Source organism: Rhinopithecus roxellana, chromosome 17 (genome assembly GCF_007565055.1).
Source record: "Rhinopithecus roxellana isolate Shanxi Qingling chromosome 17, ASM756505v1, whole genome shotgun sequence".
Classification (NCBI taxonomy): Eukaryota; Metazoa; Chordata; class Mammalia; order Primates; family Cercopithecidae; genus Rhinopithecus; species Rhinopithecus roxellana.
In genome coordinates, this window is record NC_044565.1 from 74,143,201 (window position 1) to 74,161,697 (window position 18,497).

General features: G+C 40.9%; 1 protein-coding gene across 4 annotated transcripts in view; it reads left to right on the forward strand.

Moving 5' to 3' along the window:
• The window catches only part of SPAST (spastin), an 85,107-nt gene that overhangs the window by 20,025 nt on the left and 46,585 nt on the right, over positions 1-18,497 (forward strand). For 2 of the 4 annotated variants that reach the window (XM_030920812.1, XM_030920814.1), the window contains exons 2-4: positions 2,516-2,602; positions 4,796-4,879; positions 13,878-13,973. In XM_030920812.1, coding sequence (XP_030776672.1) covers positions 2,516-2,602; positions 4,796-4,879; positions 13,878-13,973 — 267 coding nt within the window. The remainder of the gene's footprint in view (positions 1-2,515; positions 2,603-4,795; positions 4,880-13,877; positions 13,974-18,497) is intronic. The other 2 variants (XM_030920813.1, XM_030920815.1) reach the window with 1 other exon arrangement.

The window sequence follows — 18,497 nt, forward strand, 5'->3', positions numbered from 1 at the left end:
TTGCTCTGTTGCTCAGGTTAGAGTGCAGTGGTGCAATCACATCTCATTGCAACCTCTACCTCTCCAGCTCAAGTGATCTCTCTCCTCAGTCTCCCAAGTAGATGGGACCACAGATGTGTACCCCAATCCCGCTTACTTTTTAAATTTTTTGGTAGAGATAAAATCTCAGCATGTTGCCCAAGCTGGACTTGAGCTCCTGGGCTCAAGCAATCCTCCTGCCTTGGCCTCCCAAGTGCTGGAATTAACAGGTGTGAGCCAACTGTGCCTGGTCTTCATAAACTTTTCTTTACATTTCCTTAATCAAGTACTTACTGAGCACCTACCGTCAACCAGGCACGGTACGAAATTGACCTGTTTAAGTGGGTGCATCTGGTTATTTATTTTCAGGACGAAGAAACAGAATAATGGGGGAGGTAGTACATACTCATAAGGAGACAGCATTTCTTAGGCAGTTTGTGTGGTGTTTATAAGATTTCATCTGGCCGGGCGCAGTGGTGCATGCCTGTAATCCCAGCACTTTGGAAGACTGAGACGGGCAGATCACAAGGTCAGGAGATCGAGACCATCCTGGCCAACATGGTGAAACCCCATCTCTACTAAAAATACAAAAATTAGCTGGGCGTGGTGGCATGTGCCTGTAACCCCAGCTCCTCGGGAGGCTGAGGCAGGAGAATTGCTTGAACCAGGGAGTCAGAGGCTGCAGTGAGCCAAGATCGCACCACTGCACTCCACCCTGAGCTGCAGAGCGAGACTCCATCTCAAACAAACAAACAAACAAATAGACTTCATCTGTTTTATCAAGAGTCATTGTAATATATTGATTTTGAAATTTCAAATAATTATAAGGAATAGTATGGAAATTTTTGTTTGATTAAATGGGGACATGAGGCCAGGTGTGATCACTCAAGCTTATAATCCTAGCACTTTGGGAGACCAGGGCAGGAGGATTACTTGAGCCTAGGAGTTCAAGACCATCTTGGGCAACATGGCAAGACCCTGTCTCTACAAAAGAAATACACAAAAATTAGCTAAGTGTGGTGGCACATGCCTGTAGTCTTTCCTGCTCGGAAGGTCATGGGAAGAGGATCGATCACTTGAGTCCCGGAGTTGGAGGGTGCAGTGAGCTAGAATCATGCCCCTGCACTCCATTGTGGGTGACAGCAAGACTGTTTTTTAAAAAATGAGGCCACACGTGGTGGCTCACCTCTGTAATCCAAGCCCTTTGAGAGGCCAAGGCGGATGGATCACCTGATGTCAGGAGTTCAAGATCAGCCTAGCCAACATGGTGAAAACCCCGCCTCTATATTAAAATTACAAAAATTAGCCAGGTGTGGTGGCGCACACCTGTAACTCCAGCTACTCTGGAGGCTGAGACAGCAGAATCACTTGAATCAGGGAGGTGGAGGTTGCAATGAGTCAGAATCGCGCCGCTGCACTCCAGCCTGGGCGGCAGAGCGAGGCTCAAAAAAAGAAAAGAAAGACTAAGAAATCAATTTTCATTCAGACAAATGGTCAAAAATAATAGAAATAGGCCAGGCGCGGTGGCTCAAGCCTGTAATCCCAGCACTTTGGGAGGCTGAGACGGGCGGATCACGAGGTCAGAAGATCGAGACCATCCTGGCTAACACGGTGAAACCCCGTCTCTACTAAAAAATACAAAAAACTAGCCGGGCGAGGTGGCGGGCGCCTGTCGTCCCATCTACTCGGAGGCTGAGGCAGGAGAATGGCGTAAACCTGGGAGGCGGAGCTTGCAGTGAGCTGAGAACTAGCCACTGCACTCCAGCCCGCGCGACAGAGCCAGACTCTGTCTCAAAAAATAATAATAATAATAATAATAGAAATAAAACAAAAATTAAAATTAATTTTCAAATATAATGTGATTGAGTATAACGGTCACTTTACAGAAGTTATTCTGTATACTTTTTGATTATGCTGAGTTTTTAGGTCTTTTTAAAACTTAACTTGTGTCAGGAATTAATGTTTTAAACTAGTTGTTGGGTTCAAAGAAAATAGAAATGTGTTACTAAATGCCACGCTTGTAATCTCATATACCAGTTCTCATGATGCAATCAATTGTTAAATAAAAACTTACTCTAGAGAAGAGGCACCTAACAATGAACACATTATATCAGATTTGAATATGATTGAACAATGCTTTTTGTTTCATTGTTATTGAAATCATACTTGTATTTTTCAAAAGTATATATACTTAAGAATTCCTAAATAAAATGTCTTTCTCTAATACAGCATTTTAGTGGTTATAAGGATCAATACCATGAGGTGATAAGCAAAAAAGGACTCACGGCCCTAAAATGTTGATAAACATCATGACCATATTCCCTATATTGGAGTTACATGTACACATTACAATGATAAAAATACTGAGAAATTATATAGTAATGTTTCTCAGACTTGTCTACAATGCTATTTTTTATGTATTATCTCTCAACAGTATGCTTTGCAATATTTAGTGTACTGTTCATACAATCTATGCAAATAATTTTTTATTTTAAAGCAGGACAGAAGGAGCAAGCTGTGGGATGGTATAAGAAAGGTATTGAAGAACTGGAAAAAGGAATAGCTGTTACAGTTACAGGACAAGGTAAGATTATATTTGTTTATAGCCATTCCAAATTATAATATATTCACATGATCGTCCAGATTTCAGATCTATTTATTTATGTATTTATTTTTCTTTCTTTTTTTTTTTTTTTTTTTTGAGACAGGGTCTTGCCTCCGTTACCCAGGCTGGAGTGCAATGATGTGATCATATCTCACTGCAACCTCAAACTTCTGGGCTCAAGTGATCCTCCTGCCTCTGCTTCCCATGTAGCTGGGACCACAGGCACACACTACCACACTTAGCTCTTTTTTTTTTTTTTTTTTTTTGAAACGGAGTCTCACTCTCTTGCCCAGGCTGGAGTGCGATGGTGCAGTCTCGGCTCACTGCAGCCTCCACCTCCCGGATTCAGGCGATTCTCCTGCCTGAGCCTCCCGAGTAGCTGGGATTATAGATGCATGCCACCGCACCCAGCTAATTTTTGTATTTTTAGTGGAGATGGGGTTTTGCCATGTTGGCCAGGCTGGTCTCAAACTCCTGATCTCAAGTGATCTGCCCACCTCAGCCTCCTAAAGTGCTGGGATTATAGGTGTGAGCCACTGTGCCCGGCCACACTTAGCTAATTAAAAAAATTTTTTTTTTTGTAGAGACGGGTCTCACTATGTTTCCACGGCTGGTCTCAAACTTCTGGCCTCAAGTGATCCTCCTGCCTCAGCTTTGCAAAGTGCTGAGATCAGAGGCATGAGCCACTGCACCCAGCCAGATTGTGTTTATCTTAATAAAAGTATTTGGGCCGGGCACAGTGCCCTCACGCCTGTAATCCCAGCACTCTGGGAGGCCAAGGTGGGTGAATCACCTGGAGTCAGGAGTTCGAGACCAACCTGATCAACATGGAGAAACCCTGTCTCTACTAAGAATACAAAATTAGCCGGGCGTGGTGTCGCACACCTGTAATCCCAGCTACTCGGGAGGCTGAAGGAACAGAATTGCTTGGAACTGGGAGGTGGAGGTTGCAGTGAGCCAATATCGCCTTTTGCCCTCTCACCTGGGCAGCAAGAGTGCAACTCTGTCTCAAAAAGAAAGAAAAGAGAAACAGTATTTCATTGAATTAAAAATGCCTTATATTATACCAGTAAGAGTAAAAAACAAAGTATGATAAATGCTCTTTTCATCACTTAGAATTTGAATTTTAATCTTGTTGAAGCGGCTGTTTTAGTTTTTTTTTTTTTTTTTTTTTTTTTTTTTTTTTTTTGAGACGGAGTCTTGCTCTGCCGCCCAGGCTGGAGTGCAGTGGCCGGCTCTCAGCTCACTGCAAGCTCCGCCTCCCGAGTAGCTGGGACTACAGACGCCCACCTCGTCGCCCGGCTAGTTTTTTGTATTTTTTAGTAGAGACGGGGTTTCACCGTATTAGCCAGGATGGTCTCGATCTCCTGACCTCATGATCCACCCGTCTCGGCCTCCCAAAGTGCTGGGATTACAGGCTTGAGCCACCGCGCCCGGCCTGTTTTAGTTTTATTTAGACATAGATATAACAACAGTGTTAATATCTGTGACCAAATTGGTGCAGGCATGGGCAATGAAAAAACTGTGTTATGACTGCAACCTGGTGGATAGCATTAGTAAGTTAGCATTGGTTGTAAAACGAATCCCAATTTCAAAGAATTTGAAATGTGGGGAAAAAATATTTTAGACTCCATGAAATAGACTTGAAATGTATGAAATACTACAGTAGGTTGGAAGCCATCATGAGAAACTGTAACCTTTTTTTTTTTTGTAGCTATTATATATATTTTCTGAGACAGGGTCTCAGTCTGTTGCCCAGGCTGGAATGCTGTGATGTGGCACCTGTCACTGCACCATCCACCTCCTAGGGCTGAAGTGATCCTGCCACCTCACCCTCCCATGCTTGGCTAATTCTTTTTGTTTTTAAGTAGAGATCAGGTCTCATTATGTTGCCCAGGCTGGTCTTGAACTCCTGGGCTCAAGTGATTCTCCTGCTTTGGCTGCCCAGAGTGCTGGGATTACAGAAATGAGCCACGACCCTGGCCTGAAGATAGTATTTTAAAAATTTCTTCTGTTCTCTTTCTTTTCGGTATATATTTTCTTCTTTTTTTAAAAAAAAAAATTTTCTGTATAAAGACTGTGACTCCCCATGAAAATAATTTGAGTGATAATTTATCTTGAAACAATTTTAGTTGGGAAATGTAGATATTTAAATTAATTTTTTTCTTTCAGATAAACAGTGTGAAAGAGCTAGAAGCCTTCAAGCTAAAATGATGACTAATTTGGTTATGGCCAAGGACCGCTTACAACTTCTAGGTATCAATTAATGTATAATTTGATGTGAGATGTATTGGAAATGTGTGTTCAATGAAGCTTTAATTATAGAAAGAAATAAATCAGTGATTGAAAATGTGGTCCAGGATTTTTAACGTAAAGAAAATGTGTAACATATGCAAAAACAGAAGAACATAATGAACTTCTAATTATTATTCTCTCAGCTTTGATAATTATCACCTCACTGTCGGTCTTGATTTATTCATATCAAGAGCTAGCAAACTGCAGCTGATGGGCCAACCCAGCTCACTGCTTATTATTATACATAAGGTTTTATTGGCACACAGCCATTCCTTTCCTTTAGGTATTGTCTATGGCTTTCATGCTATGGTGACAGAATTGAGTAGTTGATACAGAGATGACACTGCCCTCAAAACCTAAAATATTTACTGTCTGGCCCTTTACAGAAAAAGCCTACCATCTTCACTTGACTTCCCAGCTCACTGTCCCCCGACTACATATTATTTTGAAACAAATTCTTGACTTTTTTCCATTTATAAATATTTCATGTTATACCTGTAAAAGATAAGGACTTCAAAATAAAATCACTGAAATACCATTATTGCACCTAAAAGGTAATTCCACATTTCTTTTAACATTATCCACAAAACTGCCCCCCCCAAAAATGCTGTTTCCAAATTTCTAATTTTCTCAAAATTTAATAATTTTTTTTTTTTTTTGAGATGGAGTCTCGCTCTGTCACCTGGGCTGGAGTGCAGTGGCTGGATCTCAGCTCACTGCAAGCTCCGCCTCCCGGGTTCACGCCATTCTCCTGCCTCAGCCTCCCGAGTAGCTGGGACTACAGGCGCCCGCCACCTCACCCGGCTAGCTTTTTGTATTTTTTAGTAGAGACGGGGTTTCACCGTGTTAGCCAGGATGGTCTTGAACTCCTGACCTCGTGATCCGCCCATCTCGGCCTCCCAAAGTGCTGGGATTACAGGCTTGAGCCACTGCGCCCTGCCCAAAATTTAATAATTTTTACTCTTTTTAATGATTTGTTTGAATCAGGATCTTAAAAAGATCCATATGTCTCTCTTAATGTTCACGTGCATCTGTTTTTCATTTTTTTCCAATTTATTTGTTGATGTAACCAGGTCTTTGTCACGTAGTATTTCCTACAGTCTGACTTTTGCTGCATGCATCTTTATGGTATCTTTTAACATGTTCTTCTTTCCTTCCCCTGTTAAATGATAGTTGTAAATAGAGCCTTGATCACATTGAAAGTTGATTTTTATTTTTTAATGATAAGACTACTTCCTAGGTGGTTGTGTTTGTGTGTGTTCATCATTAGTTGTTCCATCTTGGGAGGTTAGCAACAGTTAACTATGACTGATGCCCAGTGATGTTTTAATTCTGTCATTCTTTCAGCATTCATCAACTGTAAAAGAAACTTTCACTTGTCTTCTGTTTGATGGTGTAGGTTTTAAAAATATATTAGTAAGTTAAATTTACCACTCCAAAAAAGTAGGACAAAACCCACTACATATGAGTAGCTCTATCATACATTGGTGTATAGAAACAGTAGATATTTGGTAAGCAGGTAAACCTTATTTATTTGTAGCCCTGTGACTTGGGGTAAGTTATTATGCATGTCTGAGTCTTTTTTATCTAATTTGTAGTATGAAACTATTATTATTATTTGAGATGGAGTCTTGCTCTGTTGCCCAGGCTGAAGTGTAGTGATGCAATCCCGGCTCAATGCACCCTCCACCTCCCGGATTCAAGCTATTCTCATGACTCAGTTTCCCGAGTAGCTGTGATTACAGGCACCCACCACCGTGCCTAATTTTTGTATTTTTAGTAAGGACAGGGTTTGTTTCACCATGTTGGCAAGGCTGGTGTTGAACATCTGACTTCAAGTGACCCATCCACCTCAGCCTCCTAAAGTGCTGGGATTATAGGCATGAGCCACCATGCCCAGCTGAAGCTAATATTATTAGCTAATAATAATATTTCATATTTCTGACCATTGAATTATTAAAGGAACCTAAACCATAGTAGTAAGTGCTTTAAAAATGTTGGTTTTTATTCATCTGTTTACCTGACAGTAATCACCTCCTTTGCTTAGGTAGAAAGATATATTCATACACACATACATACACATTTTATTCATTCATTCATTTACTGCTATATGGTCATTGTGTTTGTGGGGTTTTTGCCCCACATAGTTAAAAAAGCAGCCATTACTGCTTTCAGATGAATAACAAGGTAGTGTTCCCTGGCTTCTGTGGCTGACAGGACTTGCCTTCTTCCTTTCTAAATGGAGGTTACTACTGTGTCAAATATAATTAAATAGTGTATTAAAGTTTCTTGCAGTAAAATAATTGATGGTTCTCATTGGTACTTTCTGTGTGTTTTATCTTTAAAGCTCTTCAGTGTATATATAAAGTATTGTGTATATCATACAGAATAAATTTGATTATGGAGCATTTTGTACTATCTTTCAAAGTGAGTAAGAGTTGGTTTTTATGTTTTGTTTGATGTTGTGATACAGGACATTAGAAGTATTAATATCTTACCAATTAGAGACTCATCTTTGAGTGTGACTTTGTACTTTCTTATTTGTGTTAGTAGAGGAGAGAACAAAAAGAAGATGTGTAATGTAATACGAAACTAGGCATTCAAAGGTTTAATATTTTGGATATTTTAAAGTTGGTATCTGTTTTCACCCTCAAAAATGCTATGTGCCTATTTATGAAATATCTTACTTTAAAAGTGAGGAGTGGTAGATGGGAAAGGTGACATCGGCTGGGCGTGGTGGTTCACACCTGTAATCCCAGCACTTTGGGAGGCCAAGGCGGGCAGTTCGCCTGAGGTCAGGCTTTCAAGACCAGTCTGGTAACGTGGTGAAACCTCGTCTCTACTGAAAATACAAAAAATTAGCCAGGCTGGTGGTGCGCACCTGTAATCCCAGCTACTCAGGAGGCTGAGTCAGGAGAATGGCTTGAACTCAGGAGGTGGAGGTTGCAGTGAGCCAAGATGGCACCACTGTATTCTAGACTGGGTGACAGAGAGAGACTCTATCTCATAAAAAAAGGCCAGGCACTGTGGCTCACACCTGTAATCCCAACACTTTGGGAGACTGAGGCGAGCAGATCACTTGAGATCAGGAGTTCCAGACGATCCTGGGCACCTGGGCAACATGGTGAAAACCCACCTCTACTAAAAATACAAAAAATAGCCAAGCATGGTGGCAGGCGCCTGTAATCTCGCCTACTCGGGAGGTTGAGGCAGGGGAATTGCTTGAGCCTGGGAGACGGAGGTTGCAATAAGCAGAGACCATGCCACTGCACTCCAGCCTGGGTGGTAGAGTGAGACTTCGTCTCAAAACAAAAAAAAAAACAAACCACCTCTTGTCCACTCCTAATCCTCCTTACTGTGTTTCACTTATTTTTTTCCCATGTATTTATCACCTTCTAATAAACTGTGTAACTTATTTTTTATGTTTGTTATCTACTATCTGTCTTCTCCCTGTTGGAATATAAACTCTATGGAGGAGGGATCTTTATCTATATCCCAGGTGCCTGCAACAATGTCTAACACATGCTAGTTACCAAATAAATATTTACTGAGTTAATAAGTTGTGTATAACCCTTGGCATTATACCTGAAACAGAGTAGGGCAGTAATAAATGAATGTTAAATGAAGTTATGTTAAAAAAATATATATGTGTGTGTATATATATATAAATAACAGCCAGTTATACCAATTTGCTGACATCAAAATTAACTTTTAATCTGTTGCAGGTTTTACAGTTAAGCTTTGCTCTAAGGTTCACTATCACTAAACCAAAAATAAATGATATATATGATCTTTTCTCATTTTTAACAGAGAGGCTACATCCTCTCAAACCAGTCTGTATTAGGAATTCCCAGGATCATTCTCCCCATTCTCCATCCTAATTAGACACCTATGTGGCACCACATCTCTGAAAAACTCCAATTTTTAACCAGCACATAATAAATATGTGTTACTGTTAATACACATTTGTACACAGGTCATTTTTACTGTCTTAGGTATATCCACTCCCAGACCTTTTGAGTTATTGAAAGACAGGTATATGTTGATGTCACCTTTTTTTTTTTTTTTTTTTTTTTTGAGACAGAGCCTCACCCTGTCACCCAGGCTGGAGTGCAATGGCACGATCTTGGCTCACTGCAACCTCTGCCTCCCAGGTTCAAACAATTATCCTGCCTCATCCTCCTGAGTAGCTGGGATTATAGGTGGCCCTGGTTTGGGTTTTTTATTTTAAACAGGATGGTCTTCTCTGTGAGAAGTTGCCATGAGTTAGCCATGATGATACCTGGGACAATGATGGTCCACAGAGAAGTAAGAGCCAATACAAAGCCTTAAGAGAATGTACCTGATTTGTCTGTGAAGCAGCAAAGAGGCCAGTGTGTCCCAGCAAGGAGATTATAGTAGACATGAAGTCAGAGAACTCATGGGGGAAGGGATTGTCACAACATGCAGGGCTATAAAGGCCACCATGAGCACTTAAGCTTTTACCACCTGTGAAATGGGGAGCAGTTATAAAGATTTTTAAGAAAGCAGCGCAGTGCGGGCTCATGCCTGTAATCCCAGCTCTTTGGGAGGCCGAGGTGGGTGGATCACCTGAGGTCAGGAGTTCGAGACCAGCCTGGCCAACATGGCGAAACCTCGTCTTTACTAAAAATAGAAAAATTAGTTGCATGTGGTGGGCATGCTTGTAATCCCAAATACTCGGCTGAGGCGGGAGAATCACTTGAACCCGGGAGGCGGAGGTTGCGGTGAGCTGAGATTGTGCCACTGCCCTCTAGCCTGGGCAACAGAGCGAGACTCCGTCTCAAACAAAACCAAAAATAAAAAGATTTTGAGGGAAGGAATGAAATACTCTGACTTAAATTTTAGAGGGACCACTCTGGTTGCTGTGTTACATTATAGACTCTAAGGGTAGAACCAGGGAGAGCAATTAAGATACTGTTACAGTAATCTAGGAGAAAAGTGATAGAGGCTTGCACCAGGGTAGTATCAGGAGAAATGGTAACAAGTGGTTGGATTATGATTATACTTGAAGGTTGAACAACTAGATTTGCTGATAGATTGGATAAAATGGTCCTCTCTTTAAGGACCTCATCATACAGTAGGAGAAACAGACACATAAATAGTCATCACTACAGGATGGGGATTACAAATATTTTGTAAGGGTGAAAAAGGTGCTAAGAAAGCTTCCTTGTGTGACAAAGCTGGTTAAAGAAACAAAAGAAAGCTTCGTAGAAGTGAAACCTAAAGTGTACACTTAGATAAATGAATAAAAATTATGAAAGAATGTGAGGGCTGGGCACAGTGGCTCATGCCTGTAATCCTAGCACTTTGGGAGGTTGAGTCAGGTGTATTGCTTGAGCCCAGGAGTTTGAAACCAGCCTGGACAACATATTGAGACTCCATCTCTAAATTTAAAAAAGAAAAAAAATTAGCCAGCAGTGGTGATATGCACCTGTAGTCCCAGCTACTTATTTGGGAGGCTGAGGCAGGAGGATTGCTTGAGCTCAGGAGGTTGAGGCAGCAGTGAGCCTTGAGTGCACCACTGCACTGTAGTCTGGGTGACAGAGTGAGACCTTGTCTCAAAGGAAATAAAAAGAAAAGAAAAAGAATTTGAGAAAAGATATCTCAGGAAGATGTGATGGCATGAGCAAATACTCAAAGGCAAGAAAAGCATGGTGAATATGGGAGGGTGCAGGTTGAGACATGAAGTTGGGATTGCCAAGGCATAAGAGATATAGGCAGATCATGGATGGCCTCGTTTGTCATAGGAAGGAGGTTGAGCTCTATCTGTGGGCAATGGGAAGCCACTAAAGGGTTTTAAGTAGAAGAGTGTTATATGGTAAGATTTTCCTCTCCGGTGGATTACTCAGATGATTGTATGGGGGTTGGATGTGAGGAGGTAAAGAAGCAAGGTTACTGCTTTGATTTAAATCATTGATTAATCTGTACAACCCTAGTCATTCCAAAAAGAAGCATTAGTCCTTTAACAGAAATGAATTGGGGCTGGGCGCGGTGGCTCACGCTTGTAATCCCAGTACTTTGGGAGGCCGAGGCGGGCGGATCATCTGAGGTCAGGAGTTTGAGACCAGTTTGGCCAACATGACAAAACCTCATATCTACTAAAAATACAAAAATTAGCTGGGCATGGGGGTGTGCGCCTGTAATCCCAGCTACTCGGGAGGCTGAGGCAGGAGCATCACTTGAACCCGGGAGGCGGAGGTCGCAGTGAGCCAAGATCGCGCCACTGCACTCCATCCTGGGTGACAGAGTGAGACTGTCTCCAAAAAAAAAAAAAGAAAAAATATTGGAGCAGATTCACAGAAGCAGTGTACTGTATACTGTATGTGTCTGTGACTCTTGTCTCCAAGAAAAAAAAAAAAGGAAACATGAATGGGAGCAGGTTCACAGAAGCAGTGTACTGTTATACTGTATGTGTCTGTTTCTACACGTATAAATCTGAACTCTGTGTACATGAAAAAAATATCCTGTAGCTTTTTATTCCTAGCTATAAAAACTAAGAATATAATTTGTTTCTTTTTATTACATAATGAATGGTTCTGTGAACTTTTTGTTAAATTTCATTGAGGAGAGTATTAATTGATATCATTTATGTACAGATGTCTACATTTACAAATCAGCGTATTTTCTGATTTATGCTTTTGCTAAGACAAAGGGTTTCTGTCTCAGCATGGTCATTTAAAGAGTTTATCATTGAGAAAAATCAGATGACCGACCTGTTAGTTCAAAAAAAAAAAAAAAAACCTCCAAGGTATATTGTATCAGCCAGTTCTAAGATACAAAAGCCATGCAGTACTTTGTGTTTTGTGCAGAAAGGGTAGCTACTATTTGACCTATCCCAAAGGCATGTGTGGTTGTACCATAAATCAAGCATGGTACCTGTTTGTCGAACCTTAGAAGTGAAAGTTTAAGAGAGTTAATATATATATGCTGCATTTTTTTCATGTATTCATTGACTTGAAGAAAAGAATCATTTATGATTCAGCACAGTACTCCACTTGGGGAAGAGAGTGCAGCAGTGGTGTAGAGTGGCAGGGATCAAACTGCTACCTTCTTGGGCTTCAGTTGCTAGACTTAAGAGACCCAGATCTTGGCCTGGCGCGGTGGCTCAAGCCTGTAATCCCAGCACTTTAGGAGGCCGAGATGGGCGGATCACGAGGTCAGGAGATGGAGACCATCCTGGCTAACACGGTGAAATCCCGTCTCTACTAAAAAATACAAAAAACTAGCCCGGTGACGTGGCGGGCGCCTGTAGTCCCAGCTACTCAGGAGGCTGAGGCAGGAGAATGGCGTAAACCTGGGAGGCGGAGCTTGCAGTGAGCTGAGATCCGGCCACTGCACTCCAGCCTGGGCGACAGAGCGAGACTCCATCTCAAAAAAAAAAAAAGAAATCCAGATCTTGGGAGGGTTTTTTGTTGTTATTTGATGTGGGGGTACGGTTGAAATAATCCTTTTTAATTGATTAATATAACAAATAGGTAATATAGACATATCTCACAAAATTTGAAAAAGTTTGAATATGAAAAGCTCCATCCCATTCTATGCCCCAGCTACCCATTTCCCCTCCGTAGAGGCAGCTGTTATTATGAATTTCTCTGGGTCTTTTTTAGAGGTAATCTTTTTGTATACAACTGTGCACATGTGTGTTTAAACAAATGGTAGGGTACTGTATGTACATACAGTTACTGCAGTATGCTTATTTGACTTTGCTTTATTGCTTTTATTTTTTGCCTGACATATGTTAGTTAATGTGGCCAAATACGGCATTTCCTGGACACTGCTTGTAGTTTCGTTCTGTGCTATTTTAAATGCTGTTCTCCTTTCCTGAAATGTCCTTTTTTTTGTTTGGTGTTTTTTTTCTTTCCTTTTTTTTTTTTTTGGACAGAGTCTCGCTCTGTCACCAAGGTTGGAGTGCAGTGGTGTGATCTCGGCTCACTGCAGCCTCCACCCATTCCCCTGCCTCAGCCTCCCGAGTAGCTGGGACTACAGGCACGTGCCACCACGCCCAGCTAATTTTTTGTTTGTTTGTTTTAGTAGAGACGGGATTTCACCTTATTAGCCAGGATGACCTCAATCTCCTGACCTCATGATCTGCCTCCCTCGGCCTCCCAAAGTGCTGGGATTACAGGCATGAGCCACTGCGCCCAGCTATCCTTTCTTTTTATCTTTTCAAATTCTAGCCAGTTCATAACCCACTTGCTCTGTAAAGCTTTTTCAATGATCTTTCTTTTGCACTATGCAGTCTTTTAAAAAAATACACAGTTTTATTATAAGTTGCCAATTATATTTAATAAATATCTAAATGGTAGAAACTGTGATTCATTTTTTAATCTCCATGGAGCCAGGAACTGTGGCTCATGCCTGTAATCCCTGCACTTTGGGAGGCTAAGGTGGGAGGATCGCTTGAGGCCAGCCTGTGGAACATATTGAGACCCTGTCTCTACAAAAAATAAATTAGCTGGACATAGTGGTGTGTGTATGTAGTGTCAACTACTCAGGAGGCTGAGGAAGGAGGATAACTTGAGCCCAGCAAGTTGAGGCCACAGTGAGCCATGATGGTGCCACTGTACTCCAGCCTGGGTGACAGAGCAAGACCACGACCAATAATAATCTCCATGGTATTTGTTTTGGACATATTAGATATTCAGTAAATATTTTCTGGTGATGATAGTGATATCTAACTACCTCGGGTTACCTGACCTGAATAAGGCATATTTTGAACATAGCCATTCACTTGTTAATTTCTGTTATTTTCGTGACTTAGTTTTTACTAATTATATTTTAAAAGATAATTTTATATAAATGCAAAAACTTTTTATCATGTAACAATCTGGTAACAACTTGAGTAATTTTTCATTTCACATGCACATTTTATTTGTTCATTATCTTTTTTCTTTTTGTTTATTTTTTCTTTGTTTTTTTTACCTTCTCTGTTGCATAGAGAAGATGCAACCAGTTTTGCCATTTTCCAAGTCGCAAACGGACATCTATAATGACAGTACTAACGTGGCATGCCGCAATGGACATCTCCAGTCAGGTGGGTTAAGGTTAACTAACATAAAATAATAAAGCTTGAATGCAAAGTAAGGGTCTCACTTAACCTGATAATGTTGATTTTATTTTATAATGGTAGGTTTAATTGTTCATGTTTTCACAGGGCTATGTTGAAAATATAGTACTTCCATCATTCATAGTATATGAACATGCAACAAATAAGGTATAGTCATTCTAAACATGCTTCATTTGCATATTTTGCAACCTCTGGTTTTTCAGATTATAAAATAAGAAGGTGTGCATTCCCGGAAGTGATTAAAATAATCTTTTTTTCTGTCATGGCTTTTGTGTTTTTGTAATGATAGCTATACTGCTTTTCTTTCATGAAATAGTGTTTTGTAAGAGACATTTTAATTTTTTATGTATCATTTTTATTGCATATCAATTTTCATGTATACTATATGTGAATGTTTTATAGTACTTGATAGAAGAAATTTGAAGCTTCACATAGGAGAAGCATTACAGTCTTATTTACTATGGATTAACTCTGTCCTTGATAAACTTTTGGATATCAACTTTTACAGAAGATGAAATGTCTTTCTATTTTGTTTTCTTTGGGACTCTCCATTTCTTAGGTTCTCTGACATCTGAGCTAGTTTTTTATTTAGTTAAAAAGTTTTTTTTAGTTGACAGATAATGTACATGTTCATGGGGTACACAGTGATATTTTGATACATATAATATATAGTGATTAGATCAAGGTAATTATCATTTCTATCATCCCATTTATCATTCTTTGTGTTGGAAACATTCAGTATCTTCCTTCTATTTTAAATGATATATTGTTACCTATGGTCATCCTGCAGTGGTGTAGAACACTGGAACTTACTCTTTCTATCTAGCTATAATTTTGCATCCTTTCCCTACCCTTCTCAGCCTGTAGTATCCTCTGTTCTGCTTTTTATTTCTATGAGATTAACTTTTTAAAAATAATATTCTGTGTGTATATATACCACATTTTCTTTATTCATTCATCTGTTCTTGGACACCTAGGTTGATTCTGTATCTTGGCTGTTGTGAATAGTGCTACAGTAAACATGGGGTGTAGATGTCTGTTCGTTATAATGATTTTCTTTCCTTTGGATAAATTCCCAATAGTAGGATTGCTGGGTCATATGGTAGTTCTATTTGAAGTTTTTTGAGGAACCGCCATACTCTTCTCCATAGTAGCTGTACTGGTTTAGCGTCTAAGAGTTCACTTTCTCCACATCCTTACCAACATTTGGCACTCTTTTTGTCTTTTTGATAATAGCCATCCTAACTGGGGTAAGATACGTTGTTGTGGTTTTGATTTACATTTCCCTCATAATTAATGGTGTTGAGCATTTTTTCATATATTTGTTTTTGACAGTTTTATTGGTGACTTTTTTTTTTTTAGCAGTAGTTTCATGTGCAGGGCTTAATTTATATTAAATATTACTTTGTTCAGATTATAGCAGAACAGCCTTAGGTTAGGCTATGAAACAACTGCCTTCTGGCTGGGTGCAGTGGCTCACACCTATAATCCCAGCACTTTGGGAGGCCAAGGTGGGCGGATCATGAGGTCAAGAGATCAAGACTATCCTGGCCAACATGATGAAACCCTGTCTCTATTAAAAATATAAAAACTAGCTGGGTGTGGTGGTGGGCACCTGTAGTCTCAGCTGCTCGGGAGGCTGAGGCAGGAGAACAGCGTGAACCCAGGAGACGGAACTTGCAGTGAGCCGAGATCACGCCACTGCACTCCAGCCTGGGCGACAGAGCGAGACTCCGTCTCAAAAACAAAAAAAAAAAGAAAGAAAATGTTTCTTTCAGTGTCTTGTATAAATTTTTGTCTTAGGTTATATTTTTAATCATGTAGTTCTGTAGATGTCTATTAGATCCGCTTGGTGCAGAGCTGAGTTCAATTCCTGGATATCCTTGTTAACTTTCTGTCTCATTGATCTGTCTAATGTTGACAGTGGGGTGTTGAAGTCTCCCAGTATTATTGTGTGGGAGTCTGAGTCTCTTTGTAGGTCTCTAAGGACTTGCTTTATGAATCTGGGTGCTCTTGTATTGGGTGCATATATATTTAGGGTAGTTAGCTCTTCTTGTTGAATTGATCCCGTTACCATTATGTAATGGCCTTCTTTGTTTCTTTTGATCTTTGTTGGTTTAAAGTCTGTTTTATCAGAGACTGGGATTGCAACCCTTGCTTTATTTTGTTTTCCATTTGCTTGGTAGATCTTCCTCTATACCTTTATTTTGAGCGTATGTGTGTCTCTGCACATGAGATGGGTCTCCTGAATACAGCACGTTGATGGGTCTTGACTCTTTATCCAATTTGCCAGTCTGTGTCTGTTAATTGCGGCATTTAGCCCATTTATATTTAAGGTTAATATTGTTATGTGTGAATTTGATCCTGTCATTTTGATGTTAGCTGGTTATTTTGTTCATTAGTTGATGCAGTTTTTTCCTAGCATCAATGGTCTTTACAATTTGGCATGTTTTTGCGGTGACTGGTACTGGTTTTTCCTTTCCATGTTTAGTGCTTCCTTCAGGAGCTCTTGTAAGGCAGGCCTGGTGGTGACAGAATCTCTCAGCACTTGCTTGTCTGTAAAGGATTTTATTTCTCCTTCACTTTCGAAGCTTAGTTTGGCTGGATATGAAATTCTGGGTTGAAAATTCTTTTCTTTAAGAATGTTGAATATTGGCCCCCACGCTCTTCTGGCTTGTAGAGTTTCTGCTGAGATCCGTTGTTAGTCTGATGGGCTTCCCTTTGCGGGTAACCTGACCTTTCTCTCTGGCTGCCCTTAACATTGTTTCCTTCATTTCAGCTTTGGTGAATCTTACAATTATGTGTCTTGGAGTTGCTCTTCTCAAGGAGTATCTTTGTGGCGTTCTCTGTAGTTCCTGAATTTGAATGTTGGCCTGCTGTGCTAGGTTAGGGAAGTTCTTTTGGATAATATCCTGAAGAGTGTTTTCCAACTTGGTTCCATTCTCCTCGTCACTTTCAGGTACACCAATAAGACGTAGATTTGGTCTTTTCACATAGTCCCATATTTCTTGGAGGCTTTGTTCATTTCTTTTTATTCTTTTTTCTCTAAACTTCTCTTCTTGCTTCATTTCATTCATTTGATCTTCAATCACTGATACCCTTTCTTCCACTTGATCAAATCAACTACTGAAGCTTGTGCATGCATCATGTAATTCTCATGTCATGGTTTTCAGCTCCATCAGGCCATTTAAGGACTTTTCTACACTGTTTATTCTAGTTAGCCATTCATCTAACCTTTTCTCAAGGATTTTAGCTTCTTTGCAATGGGTTCAAACATCCTCCTTTAGCTCGGAGAAGTTTGTTATTACCAGTCGTCTGAAGGCTTCTCAACTCATCAGAGTCATTCTCTGTCCAGCTTTGTTCCGTTGCTGGTAAGGAGCTGCATTCCTTTGGAGGAGAAGAGGTGCTCTGATTTTTAGAATTTTCAGCTTTTCTGCTCTGATTTCTCCCCATCTTTGTTGTTTTATTTACCTTTGGTGTTTGATGATGGTGACTTACAGATGGGATTTTGGTGTGGATGTCCTAATAGTCAGGACCCTCAGCTGCAGATCTGTTGGAGTTTGCTGGAGGTCCACTCCAGACCCTGTTTGCCTGGGTATCACCAACAGAGGCTGCAGAACAGCAAATATTGCAGAACGGCAAATGTTGCTGCCTGATCCTTCCACTGGAAGCTTCGTTTCAGAGGGGCACCCAGCTGTATGAAGTGTCAGTCAGCGCCTATGGGGAGGTGTCTCCCAGTTAGGCTACTCGGGGTTAGGGACCCACTTGAGGAGGCAGTCTGTCCATTCTCAGATCTCAGACTCTGTGCTGGGAGAACTCACTACTCTCTTCAGAGCTGTCAGACAGTGACCTTTAAATCTGCAGAAGTTTCTGCTGCCTTTTGTTCAGCTATGCCCTGCCCCCAGAGGTGGAGTCTACAGAGGCAGGCAGGCCTCCTTGAGCTGCGGTGGACTCCACTCAGTTTGAGCTTCCTGGCTGCTTTGTTTACCCACTCAAGCCTCAGCAATGGCGGATGCCCCTCCGCCAGCCTCGCTGCCGCCTTGCAGTTCGATCTCAGACTGCTGTGCTAGCAGTGAGCGAGGCTCTGTGGGTGTGGTACCCTCCGAGCCAGTCGCAGGATATAATATCCTCATGTGCCGTTTGCTAAGACCACTGGAAAAGCATAGTATTAGGGTGGGAGTGTCCTGATTTTTCAGATACCATCTGTCATGGCTTCCCTTGGCTAGGAGAGGGAATTCCCCAACCCCTTGTGCCTCCTGGGTGAGGCGATGCCTTGCCTTGCTTCGGCTCACGGTCTGTGGGCTGTACACACTGTCCAACAAGCCCCAGTGAGGTGAACCCAGTAGTACATCAGTTGGAAATGCAGAAATCACCTGTCTTGTGCGTTGCTCACGCTGGGAGCTGTAGACTGCAGCCATTCCTATTCTTCCTTCTTGGAACTCTGCCTTCTTTATTCATATGTAATACAAAACTTCTAAGGTGTTTTTGTTT